The following is a 14,189-nucleotide window of genomic DNA, read 5'->3' on the forward strand; positions in this document are numbered from 1 at the left end:
TTTATGTCTTCACTGTCACTTTCGATCAGTTGAATGTGTCCTAGCTGAATAAAATGATTAAAAGAAACATAGTGGACTTTTGAATGGTAGTGTATAAATCACAAATAATTTGTTATAATATACTATATGTACTTATTCCTCTATTTTCAAAGGGCTCTTAAAAGCGTGAAATGAATGAATGTGAATGCGAACAGATATATATATTAAAGACTCGTTTCATTTTGATTTAACAGAGTAAAATCTGTATTTTTTCCTCATGTTTCTCAGTAAGACCCTCAGGTGAGGATGTGCTTCTGCTCTATTTCTCCTCCGTGGAGTTTGAGTTAATCGATGTGTCGCGAGTGTAATGTGTTTGAAACACTGCACGTGTCAAATGCTTCCTGATTCGATTAGAAATCCAATAGTCTTGAGGACAAACACAAACAAGCTGTAACAAATTCTCCTGCATAATTCCACAATATAGCCAAGATTAAATAATGCTAACAGACAAGTGTATGCAAATAAATGCTAATGATGATACTACTTAACCTCAGGGATATTAAGATGAGAGCAAGAATACAGGGCAAGCAGCAGTAATTATTCAGAGTCTGCGTGTCACATCCTCTCTACGATCTCCTCTCTTACCTCAACCATATTTAGCGTCTTTTTCTGACACAGAAATGCATCAAAAGAGCATCCGAGCGTGAAGATGGATTTTCTACCACCTCTGGGAAATGGATCTCCAAATATTGCCAGAACACAATTCAGTAGCACTGCGGCAGTTTCTGTGTGAGAGACTCGAGTGTAAATTGAATTTTCTCCTTTAATCCGTGAAGCTAGATGTGTGTTTGCACACTAGCTCTGTTCCAAAGACTAGCAAGCCACCTAAATAGACAGCATTTAAAGGCATGTTTCTAAAGGAGACACTACTTTCTGTCAGCAATGCATGTGTTTTTCAAGGATAAATCGAAAAGTAAATGCATGGAACACGGTGGACAGAGCAATAGAAAGGCTAGTGATGTTAATGTTAATAAATACACTACTCTCCAAAATGTTTGGAGTCAGCTACAGTAGATTTTATTAATTACATTTTAAAAATGTATTCACTTCATTTAGCCAGGATGCATAAAATTGATTGAAAAATATTTCTTGATTTCTTTTATTTTTTTTGAATCAAGGGTTTATTCAGTTGATCAAAAGTGAGAGTAAAGAGAGTTATAATGTGTCAAAAGATTTCTATTTCAAGTAAATGTTGTTCTTTCGAAACTATCTATTCACAGTTTCCACACATATTAAGCATAATGTATGAAATTGTTTTTATTTTAAGGTTATCTGTTCTCATTTTTACACTGGTTCAAGTTTAAGTTTAAATTTGTTAAATGTCAATGTTTGTTTTAATTCAAGTACTATTTTATTTATGGTTTTAATTTTAGTTAACTATAATAAACCAGCAACTGATGTAAACGTATAAACGTGCAGTTATTAAATAAAAAATTTACGATTTTTTTTTTTGTCACAGAGTGACAGTAAAGACATTTATAATGTTGCGATTTTTCCATTTCAAATAAATGCTGTTCTTTTGAAGAATCCTGAAAATAATGTATCACCGTTTCCGAAAAAAATATCCCTTAATATATAATATACGAATCAGAGATGTTTCTTGAATAGCAAATCAGCATATTACAATGATTTCTGAAGATCATGTGACACTGAAGACTGGAGTTATGATGCTTAAAATACAGTTTTGATCAAATGAATAAATATAATTTTATAATTTATTAATAAAGAAAACATCTATTTTAAATTGTAATAACAGTTTTTACTGTATTTTTAATAAAAAATGCAATCTTAGTATTCTTTTTTTGGAGTAATCGGTCACAGTGAGACCAGAAGTGGGTATAATGAAACTAAATATGTTTTTTTTATCTAATATAGTGAGCTTTGCATGCATGTTGACTTCAAACAGTCTTACCTGTGTGACCTTCTCTGTGACGTTGTGCGTTCTGTCCTTGACCTTTGGTGCTATGATGGTTTTCTCCGAGGACGGAGGGGAAGGCACTTTCTTATCGTTGGATTCAGAGAAGTTGAGTGCGATGAGTGGGATCTTGTTGATAGTGCTGTATTTGTTCAGGTTGGAGTCTGAGGTGGATCCCAGCAGACTGGACTTCAGATGGTTAAACGGACCTGAAGGTAAAGAGTAAAGAAGAGCATCTAAATGTTTTATCTATTCTTGTTCTTCTAGCACAAGGCTGGGTGATTTAGCAACATTATATATTTTTAAATGTTTAAATAAAAAAATTATATGCTGTATGTATAGCCTTTATTTCATTATTTTAGAACAATATGATTTAAATATTAATCAATCATCATCATTATTATTACATTATTTTAATAAAATAAAATAAATATTTAAAAATATATTAAATAAAATATTTATATTAAAAATGCAATTTGTAAATGCAATGCATTTAAAATGTAAAATAAGTAATTAAATTGTTCAATTAAAAAACAAAATTACTTAAATATCATAAGAAGAATATAATCAAAAATGTATAATATATTAGTTATATCACCAGGCTTGATCTTGCTTTGATTATTTGAATACGTATTAATTGCAAAATTAAATAATTATTTTAAAATAATAATACATTTACATTAAAATACATTAAAAAAAATCAATTTAAAAACTTAAAAATTAAGTCATTTCAGGGAAAATACTTCAAGAAAATATAGTTAAAATTATTTACATCACCCTGCCATGATCTTGCCTTATAATATTTGAATACATATTGTTTGCAAAATTAAATAAATATTTAAAAAATAATATTAAAATATTATTACAAGAAAATAATATTTAAAATATTTTCATTAAAATACATCTAAATGTTCTTTTTATGTTCAATTTAAAAACTTAAATATTTAAGTCATTTCAGGGAAAATACTTCAAGAAAATATAGTTAAAAATTATTTAAATCACCCTGCCATGATCTTGCCTTATAATATTTGAATACATATTGTTTTCTCATCATAATGAACCATTTTAAGGTCTTACAGTTTAATTAAAATACCATCATCTAAACTGCAGATGTTTGATTTTACTGAAAGAAACAGGATTGTTATTACATTTCAGGCTAGCCATAAACAACATCATCCATGCTTGAAACAAACATATGCAGTTCTGTAAGCATCCATTAGCAATCCATTAAAATCATGTACAATGTAAAAGAAGGATGGTTAATAACTGTGATGCACAGTCTGTCTTGGCATACAGCTTTAAATCAAACTCTGATTAGATAAAAGTCCTGCAAAACTTAAAGAGTCTGTGCTGGTTAACAGCTGATGGAAGTCATTCAGCATGTAGCATTGATCTGCTGTCCCGATGCATCAGTCCCGTTCAATGAGATGTGAAGAGGAACTGCCTGTACAAGTCTGAATCACAGCCGAGCCGTTCTAATCCATCTCAATGCAGGACAGTCCAGACTAGAGCTTTACTGAAATAGCAGCAAATGTTCTGCATGATCTAATCAAGACATCAATAACAGCTGAGAGGAGAAATCAGGCTGAAAATTGATAATCACTAAACGGCATGATGTCCCGGGCACTCTGATGATGCTCTGATCTGTAGCCTGAATGCACTTTTGAGGAAAGATAACAGCTTTTATAAGAATTTCTTTTAGGTATCTTGATTTAATTGTTTTAGATTCTAATTACAACAGGGGTGTCAAAGTTTATTTTAAGTTGACAACTATTGTTATTTGTTAAAGCTTGGGGTATTTATGGAAAATGCATGCAGAAAACATTATTATAAACGTTATAAAGAGGCTGTTTCCATATAAGATCAATTTATAATAAAATCAGTATTAAAAAACATGTTTACATTTACAGACCGCCTTCTCCCTCAAATTTAGAAAGCAAAGACTTATTATATTTTAATGGGCTAACATTAATGTTATAGTTAACTAAAACATCCATTTTTGTTACTTGAAATAAACATTAATTGAAATAAATAATTATTTTATTTAAGCTATTTTCTTATTTATGTGCAGTTAAAGTAAAAGTTTTAAAATAACTAACCTAAAACAAAAAATATAAAAAATTATACAATTTTAAAAACACAGCAAAGTTACTAGCTAATTTTTATTAAATAATTTTAAATGAAAATGAAATGAAAACATAAATAAATTAAAAAATAAATAAATAAAATGTTATTTAATAAAGATATTATAATATAATCTTAATACTAAAATAACAATATATATAATAATATATATATATTTTTTTGCATTGTTTAATAATAATTTTTCTCAAATCATAACAGGTTGAACTGAATTGTGTTTTTTATACCTCTGTTCCGGATTAAACTGACATAACTTGTGCTGTAAGTAGAGAATAATATGAAATGATGGTGAAGCTACTGTGGATTTTTAAGCATGCAGCAAGCAGCCAGAGACAGTTATTATGCATTCCCACAGAATACAGCGTTACCTTTCAAACCGCGTCCATGGTCTGACATTGAGGAGTACATAGATGAGAAAAAGAAAGTGAGGAAATGTGCCCAAGTTCTTTGAATAACACTTTTAATTAAGAGAATTCTTGTGAAAAATGAAAGCACACATGCTGCTTTGTGGCAACGATGGATAATTTCATATTTGGTCCATTAAAATTGCTCTAAATTGAAAATTTCTTGCTGTTAGATGTGATTATCATCAGTAAAAGCAATTAAATCACTACACTGGAAAATTAAACATTACTGTTAATTGTGCAAACAATGCAAAAACTAATACGCATTATGACAGTTGAGTTATTCAACTGCACAGCTTAAATGCACTGTGATACAGATATTATGTTTAATTATTTATTTTTATGAAAGACAAGGTTTACGTCGGGTTAAGGAAACTGGCTTCAGAGATCCTGTTATTGAATATTCTGCTGTCTTTTTTATTTATCGTTCCATGTGCTACTTGGTCCATGTCAAACCAGTGTCTTTGGCATAGTGCCATGCTGAATTACTTCAGAATCTTCTCTCCAAATTCAGTCAAACATCTCACAAAAACACAAGAAGCTGAATACAAGTTATAGTCCTCACCTTCACTTGTGTGTCTGTCTGTAAACATGCGTTTGGAGTTTGTGCTCAGGCCTTCGATGTCGTGCACGGAGGAAGCACGTCTCCTGCTGCACATGCTGTCTCTAGATTTGGCCTGGGCCAGGCAGGTGGTGGACTGTGCTTGAGACGGACTGGGCAGGTCCCAGGGCTGTTTGGGCGATGAGTGGTCCAGGGGTACGGACGTGCTGACCAGGGAGGAGTGAAGGCTGGAGCTGATGAGTGCCCGCGTGTCGTTGGCATCTACTGGACTGGAACCATCCTTGGTAGGAGACTGGACGTCCATCATGGCCACAGAGTCATCACTGGCCCTGGGCGAGTCCACCATCACTGAGTCTGGGTCGTCCTGCGGAAGAGACTGCTTGCTGGTTCCCAACAGCTTCAAGGCTGGCAGACGGAAGTGGAAGAATCTTCCTTTTCCTAGAGGTATTTGAAAAACAATTACAAAATTAATGTAGATATATCAAAGTATAAAGCACAGTATAAAAAAAACCTAGGTTGGACATATGAAAAAGATCTCTGATCAAAATTAGATATCGCTTACACATACCTCGAAGTTATCAGTGTTAATCTGGCACATGGTGCCAATTTCTCTAATTATATGACAGACCCAGACCTATATTTTTTTAGAGTCTTATTACTCTAATTTTCTCTGAGATTGTAAGACGGCGGGCTGCTCTGACGTGACTGAAATCCTGCGTCAGGAAATTGTCCGGATGAAGGCGAAAAGAAAGACACTTTCATCTTATTTAAGAGAAGCTGGTTATCCCAAAACTGTGATTTCTAGAATATTTCATCTTTACAATGATACAAATTTATTCAAGTCCCATAAAAAAGGCTGATTGTCCACATAAAACAAATACACAAGAGCATAGGCGGAGGGCGAACCAACTCCAGGGTTAGGCTAAAAGCAGCATTATGTATTAAACATCATAAACCCGTCTTTATAGCCAACAACAGATATGGGTGTCATGTAGGCTAATAAAGTATGTTTAATGGGGCTGAATTTGTATTTAACATGATTACAATTTAATAAAAACATTGGAATGTAATAAAAAGTTTATGTAACATTACCTTTTTACAGTTATTCGAACATCGAATACATTATCTATAGGAAGTGACAATATCACTAATTTTGATCTATTGCGAGTTTAAGCACTCAAAAAAAAAATATATATATTTATAGTCACTGAAGCTGTATACACTGTGAAATTAATCTCTTATTTATTGTACGTGCATCTGTGCTTTGTTGTTTATGATGTGCCATTTTACTATGATCGGTCATTGAATTCCTAAGCTCAACAGAGTTGTGTGTGATTGGTTAAAATGCGCAACACTGTAAAAAAAAAAACGGCTAAAATGAAATGTGCTGCAACATGAGCAGATCTTAATTTGATGCCACTATCGACACTGTCTGTTCATTTTCACTTTGTTAGCAAGAGATGTAGTAGATTTAATTTATTTGTGCAGGGGCATTTTTGTCTAATTAAGTGACATAAGTGGGGTTTCCCAATAACAATTGATCAAAGTGCTAAAGAACGTTTTCTACAAGTAGTTTTACGATTGTTAGTTATTGTATTGTTTCCTAAAAATGCACTTAAACCAATCGCACATAGCTGGGCTTTAAGAGCTACTTAGGAGTCGCTGTCCGTTTTTCAAGTGCTGAAATGTCACCTTATAGAATCCCTCTTAATTGTAGTACACGATCGTTTATTGACGTTAACCTAATGCTGCGTTCCAACTTGGATATGATAACTATAATACAATACAATATTATATTATTGTGTATTATACTTTACATAATAATATATAATATACATTATATACAGTATAGAGAGAGAGAGAGAGAGAGAGAGAGAGATGTTATTTTGTGGGTCGAATACATAGCTGGTTTTCGTGCGCTTCAGCGAGTCATCGACATGTTTTTCAGTCAGTTAATTTAGATGTGGATTTTTATTTGTTCTGCCATTTTTAATTATTTTATTATTTAAACTAAAAAAGAAAGAAAGAAAGAAAGAAAACGATTCATACAGTGTACAATAAAGCACAATCAAATCCTTATATTATAATCACATTGCACTTGAATCAAGTCAAAGATGTAATCTGCCGATTGTCCTGGGGGGGGGGGGGCTGCTTGGGGGGGGTCCTTGGGTGCTTGAGCACCTGCCCCTTTGCCCTTTGGTGCCCAAAGTGCCCTTTTGTCTAAGCAAAATTTCCTCAATTTTTTTTATTTTTTTGTCATAAAGTTTCCTTTTGTGAATGCCTGCTCATGCCCGATCTAAATATTAGTAAAATTTTGAATAATAATTTAGCCGTCAATAAGATGACCAACATGATGACCTTTGACCTGACGACGACGACCTCGTCATCCGACCGGGACGATTCGTTACGCCGCACGCGCATTTTTTAATTGTCAGAGGATATTTTCAACACCGCGGAAGCACTGGTAAGTGGTGTTTCATTCTCAGCGAAGTGATTTTGATATTTATTTACTTATTATTATTTTACAAGAACAACGCGATGTGAGAACATGCAGATATGTTGTTTATATTGCAGTGTGTAGCCTGTAGTGTAGAGTAAGGTTCGCGTGCTGTTTGAGGGAGAAACGTTTCATAGACATCGAGGGCATGCAAAAGAAATCTAATGTATCTCTTGCTCTGGCTACTGTGTATAGACCACCAGGGCCGTATACAGAATTCCTAAAAGAATTTGCAGATTTCCTCTCAGACCTTCTAGTTACAGTTGATAAGGCGCTAATCATGGGAGATTTTAATATTCACGTTGATAATACAAATGATACATTAGGACTTGCGTTTACTGACCTAATAAACTCCTTTGGAGTCAAGCAAAATGTCACCGGGCCCACTCATCGTTTTAATCATACACTAGATTTAATTATATCGCATGGCATCGATCTTACTGCTATAGATGTTGTACCTCAAAGTGATGATATTACAGACCATTTCCTCGTATCGTGCATGCTGCGTATAACTGATATTAACTATATGTCGCAGCGTTACCGTCTGGGCAGAACTATTGTTCCAGCCACCAAAGACAGATTCGCAAATAACCTGCCTGATCTATCTCAACTGCTATTTGTACCCAAAAATACACATGAATTAGACAAAATTACTGACAACATGGGCACTATTTTCTCTAATACATTAGAAGCTGTTGCCCCAATCAAATTGAAAAAAGTTAGAGAAAAACGTACTGTACCATGGTATAACAGTAATACTCACTCTCTCAAGAAAGTAACTCGTAGTCTTGAACGCAAATGGAGAAAAACTAACTTAGAAGTTTTTAGAATTGCATGGAAAAACAGTATGTCCAGCTATAGACAGGCTCTAAAAACTGCTAGGGCAGAGCATATACACAAACTCATTGAAAATAACCAAAACAATCCTAGGTTTTTATTTAGCACAGTGGCTAAGTTAACAAATTACCAGACGCCACCTGATTCAAATATTCCACCAACGTTAAATAGTAATGACTTTATGAATTTCTTCACTGATAAAATAGATAACATTAGAAATACAATAGCGAATGTAGATTCTACAGCATCTAACACTTCAGTTTCATCCATCGCACCCAAACATAAACTGCAGTGCTTTACAACCATAGGACAGGAGGAGCTAAATAAACTTATCACTGTATCTAAACCAACAACATGTTTATTAGATCCTGTACCCACTAAATTACTGAAAGAGCTGTTACCTGTAGCCGAAGAACCGCTTCTCAATATCATAAACTCGTCGTTATCTTTAGGACACGTCCCAAAACCATTCAAGCTGGCGGTTATCAAGCCTCTTATTAAGAAACCAAAACTAGATCCTAGTGTACTGGCAAATTATAGGCCTATTTCAAATCTTCCATTTATGTCTAAAATTTTAGAAAAAGTTGTGTCTGCTCAATTGAGCACCTTCCTGCATAAAAATGATCTGTATGAAGAATTTCAGTCAGGTTTTAGGCCCCACCATAGCACAGAAACTGCACTTGTTAAAATTACAAATGACCTGCTCCTTGCGTCAGACCAAGGCTGCATCTCATTTCTAGTCTTACTTGATCTTAGTGCTGCGCTCGACACCATAGATCATGACATACTCATAGATCGATTACAAAACTATACAGGTATTCAAGGGCAGGCTCTAAGATGGTTTAGATCCTACCTGTCCGATCGCTACCATTTTGTTTACTTAAATGGGGAGTCATCTCATTTATCATCAGTAAAATATGGAGTGCCACAAGGATCCGTCCTAGGTCCCCTTCTATTTTCAATATACATGTTGCCCCTTGGTAATATTATTAGAAAATACGGAATTAGCTTCCACTGTTATGCTGATGATACTCAGCTATATATATCAACGAGACCAGATGAAACTTCCCAATTATCTAAGCTAACAGATTGTGTTAAAAATGTAAAAGATTGGATGACAAAGAATTTTCTCCAATTAAATTCGGATAAGACGGAGATATTAATTATTGGACCAAAAAACACTACACAGAATCTTGTAGATTACAATCTGCAACTAGACGGATGTACTGTTACTTCCTCTACAGTCAGAAATCTGGGTGTTATATTAGACAGCAATTTGTCTTTTGAAAATCATATTTCCAATGTTACAAAAATTGCATTCTTCCATCTTAGAAACATTGCCAAGCTACGAAACATGTTATCTGTTTCTGATGCAGAAAAGCTAGTTCATGCATTCATGACCTCTAGACTGGACTATTGTAATGCACTTCTAGGTGGTTGTCCTGCTTCTTCAATAAACAAGCTACAGGTCGTCCAAAATGCAGCAGCGAGAGTCCTTACGAGGTCAAGAAAATATGATCATATTACCCCAATTTTACAGTCTCTGCACTGGCTACCTATTAAGTTCCGCATCAGTTACAAATTATCATTACTTACTTATAAGGCCCTAAATGGTTTAGCTCCAGCGTACCTAACTAGCCTTCTACCACGTTACAACCCATCACGCACCCTAAGGTCACAAAACGCTGGACTTTTGGTAGTTCCTAGGATAGCAAAGTCCACTAAAGGAGGTAGAGCCTTCTCACATTTGGCTCCCAAACTCTGGAATAGCCTTCCTGATAATGTTCGGGGTTCAGACACACTCTCTTTGTTTAAATCTAGATTAAAAACACATCTCTTTCGCCAAGCATTCGAATAATGTATCTTTTTAATTGTGAGTGTAGTTGCATCTGATCAAAGGTGCATTTTTATTCATTAGCTTGGGTTAAACTAATTTTACTTTGTTGGATCAGCAGCTATGCTAATGATGTCTGTATTTTGTTTCTATGTGTTCTATGTTTTGCCACGGGATTCACATCCCGTGGTAACTAGGATTTACACAAGCTCCAGTCTGGATCCAGAACACCTGAGAAGAGATGATGCTGACCCTCAGAGGACCTCAGATGATGTTAACCCTGAATGAACAAACAGAACTAACAATTATTCCTAAATGTGTGACTGAATCATATAATAACTTAATTAATAATATTGATAGTTCATCGTCTAGCTGACTACGTCTTGTATTATTATTATTTTTTAGTTTTTCTAAAATCCTGTCAAATGTGCACAAACTACTAGCTACTACTAAATATTGTAGAAACATAATTTTCTGTAAAGTTGCTTTGTAACGATTTGTTTTGTAAAAAGCGCTATACAAATAAACTTGAATTGAATTGAATTGAATAGAAGCGTCGTGTCCATTCAAAGATTTCTGAGCCAAGTTGATTTTAAACGCAGCTTCCAAACGACAAAAAAGAAAAAAACAAAAAAAAAACAGCAGAATAATATTTTTTATATATTTGATATAATCACACTGTTGTGATTAGATCGTTCAGTGCACAGCATCAGCTGCTAAATTCAAATCTGTGTTCGCTGGCTGGCGCTGAGCCAGAGACGTTCGTACAACGCTTCATGATGATAACCAATCAACGATTCTGTTGAGCGAATGCAATGGCCAATCGGAGATGTGCAGAAGAGTCATCATGAAACGCGGTGTTTTTGTTCACTTGCTCGCTGACTGAATTATTTCGAGAATTCTTTCTTCAGAGAGAGAGAGAGAAAAAACTAAAAAAAATCCTGATGTGCATAATGTAATATAAAGTGCTTCAGTGATTTTAATGGGAGTTTTTGAGAGTGCCTGAACTCTGGCTAGACTGAATGAAAATGTTATTTGATAATGTAAATGTTCTTTACTCTCTGTAAAATGAAAGTGTTAAAATAAGTAACTTACAATATTGTTATTAAAATTTACATTAAATGCAAATTCAGTCGTATTAAAAATATTTCATGGCATGATATGGCACTTAAGTAAAAAGTCTGGGTTTTATGTGTAGTTAATAGATTACACTACCTTTCCATTTATTGATCAAATAACAATCTATAAAGGTGCAAAACGCGTTTACTTACACGTTTGAGAATCGAGATATTTCCTGATATATTAAGCATGTTTGGAATTGTTTTGAATAAAAACGAAAAATAAATAAAACATAAGCCTGTATAAGTTATACAGTGCTTTCATTGCATGACTCAGTTGTTTGTTGTTTTGTATCAATATTTAAGGTGGACTTATTGATTAGGTGCAAGAATAGTAATGATGGTTAAAATAATAGATTGATAATGAAATAGTAGATTGTGCCTTGTTCTTAGATGGACAGAGAGTGGAAAGTAATAGATCAGATGAGGAGATGGAGATAGAGGAAGAAAAAGAGGCAAATGTAGACGCACAAGTGACAGAAAGAGCAGGTAAGCAAGCCAGGAGACAGGCTGGTGAGAAAGAGGAAAATGTGGAGGCACAAGTGTTTTCTATAGTTTTTACTATAACAGCTGTTCTTAATTATTCTGTTGAACAGAGAAGAAAAAGCCATCAGGTTGGGACAATTTAAGACATTTCAGTTTCTAAACCCAGAGTTATTATTAGGTGGAAATAATTTATCTTTTTTTACTTTTAAACTTAAAATCGTCTCTTCTTTTCTTTTTCAAAACTGCATCAGAGCATTTGCTGCTGTATCAATACATGATCATCCATATTTATACTAATATATTGCTGTATTGCTATTTTGAACTGCGGTATTTAAAGCCTTGTTCCATGTGCCCCTTTTATACTTTGAGCACCTGCCCCTCCAAAGGTCTCTGCACGGCCCTGCGTAGATCTATCAATGATTTTCAAGTGCTACTTAATTTACGATGCTTTTTGGAAACAGACCATAATATTAAGATCAGTCGTACGATTGTTTTTACTAACTTCTTAGGCTTACGGAGCTATTGGGAAATGCAGCTCTGTAATAATTTAATAACAATTAATATTAGGCACTCTTAAAGAAAACTATTTATTTATTTGTTCTAAATTCTTATCAGTAAGATTTTCAACTCTGACTCTTGCCCTATCCTAGAATGACTATTATAGAGTTTCAGAAATGACCAATGAATGCACTGAAATGAATTAGCAGCACCGCCGGCAGCATTATTATAAGAACGTGCGTATTAGACGTGCAGCTTGAGCGGTCAACATTCATTCCCACAATGCATCTCCCCCAGGAGAACAACAGTCTGACATATGGCTCATTTGTTCAGCCATGCCTTTAATTATCCCACCGGCCTTTGGTCTGAATTCATCCCTCATACGGATACAGATCACCACTGCTTTAATAAGCAGCCTCTTAACTTTTTTTTCTTCTTCTTTTAAAACAGGATGTGATCAAACAAATCCAGCGTTTCCCAGTGGAATTCAGTGTTTCGTCTCCAGCGCATCAGCACTTTGAAGAGTAAATTGCATTACACTCTTTCTAATAAATAAGGTCTTCTTCAAGAGAAAGCTTATTCGACTGCACCAGACTAGAACTTGCATCCACTTTCATTCATTTTCATAATTCATAATTTATTAATATTTTGTATTGGCTTCATTCTTATAATTTCAGTTTTTCAATTTATTGTCATTGCAGTTCAAGTTTATGTATTTCTGTTATGTGCTTGTCCTTTTTATATTATTATTAAAATCCCTAAATATCTTTAATTAAGTGTTTATTTTAGTACTTCAGTATTCAGTACTTCATCTTATTTATTTCAGTTACTTACCAAGGCAATGTTTTTAATTTCCATTTCCATGTTTCGTCTAATTTTTACAGTAATTTAATTCAGCTTTATTTCAAATACTGATAAACATTTTTAATTAACAAATTGTAACAAATTATTAGTTTATCATAATATACAGTTTGTATCCATGCAAAATAGTTTAGCTATCTAAATGATCACAGATCACAGTATTTTATTAAATGTATTTGTATTTTTAAGCTACAATTTCTCACTTGAGAGTGAATGGCTGTAAATCATGTTTTAATATGTTTATACATTTTTAATTATGTTTTATGATTTTAGTACTTCAACTTAAATAAATTCCAGTTGTTTGAAAGGCAATTTGTTTAAGATTTTTCATCTAATATTTATTCTAATAAATAATCTAGTTTATTTAAATTACCAAAAATCACCTAATTATTTTTAATTTAGTTTAAAATAAACACACTGTAACAAATTTATGCAATCATATTAAAGAAAAGTTTACTTAACTATCTAAATTATACACATTTATTTATTTAGATTTTATATTCATTTTTATGTTACAAATGCAACATTTCTCACTTAGTTTTAATTATAAGATTTTAAATTTTTGGTCATTTTCTTTTGGGCTTTTGTTTTATATATATATATATATATATATATATATATATATATATATATATATATATATATATATATATATATATATATATATATATATATATATATATATATATATATATATATATAAAAAAATTATTTTATTTATTTATTCGAGCAATAATTGTAGTACATCTGTCAATTTTCAGTTATTTGCCAAGGCAGTATTTTTAATTTCAGTAGTTTCAATTGTAGTTTATTTCAGTTTATTTACGTTAAATCCCCCCCCCCCCCAAAAAAAAAGTTAAATACCTTTTGTTTACAATAACAACTCTGTAACATATTATTATTTATGCTACTATTCTTATCTATGCAAAGTGGTTTAGTTATTTAAATGATCACGAATGTATATATATATATTTTTATATTTTTTATTATTTCTAT

At 33.0% G+C, this 14,189-nt stretch overlaps 1 protein-coding gene across 1 annotated transcript in view; it reads right to left on the bottom strand.

The window, feature by feature from the left end:
* Positions 1-14,189, bottom strand: part of LOC128020292 (potassium voltage-gated channel subfamily H member 7-like) — an 87,029-nt gene that overhangs the window by 38,034 nt on the left and 34,806 nt on the right. The window contains exons 4-6 of the mRNA XM_052607137.1: positions 5,066-5,500; positions 4,465-4,485; positions 1,952-2,190 (exon numbers count right to left, since the gene is read on the bottom strand). Of these exons, the coding sequence (XP_052463097.1) occupies positions 1,952-2,190; positions 4,465-4,485; positions 5,066-5,500 (695 nt within the window). The remainder of the gene's footprint in view (positions 1-1,951; positions 2,191-4,464; positions 4,486-5,065; positions 5,501-14,189) is intronic.

This window comes from Carassius gibelio, chromosome A9 (genome assembly GCF_023724105.1).
Source record: "Carassius gibelio isolate Cgi1373 ecotype wild population from Czech Republic chromosome A9, carGib1.2-hapl.c, whole genome shotgun sequence".
NCBI classification, from domain to species: domain Eukaryota; kingdom Metazoa; phylum Chordata; class Actinopteri; order Cypriniformes; family Cyprinidae; genus Carassius; species Carassius gibelio.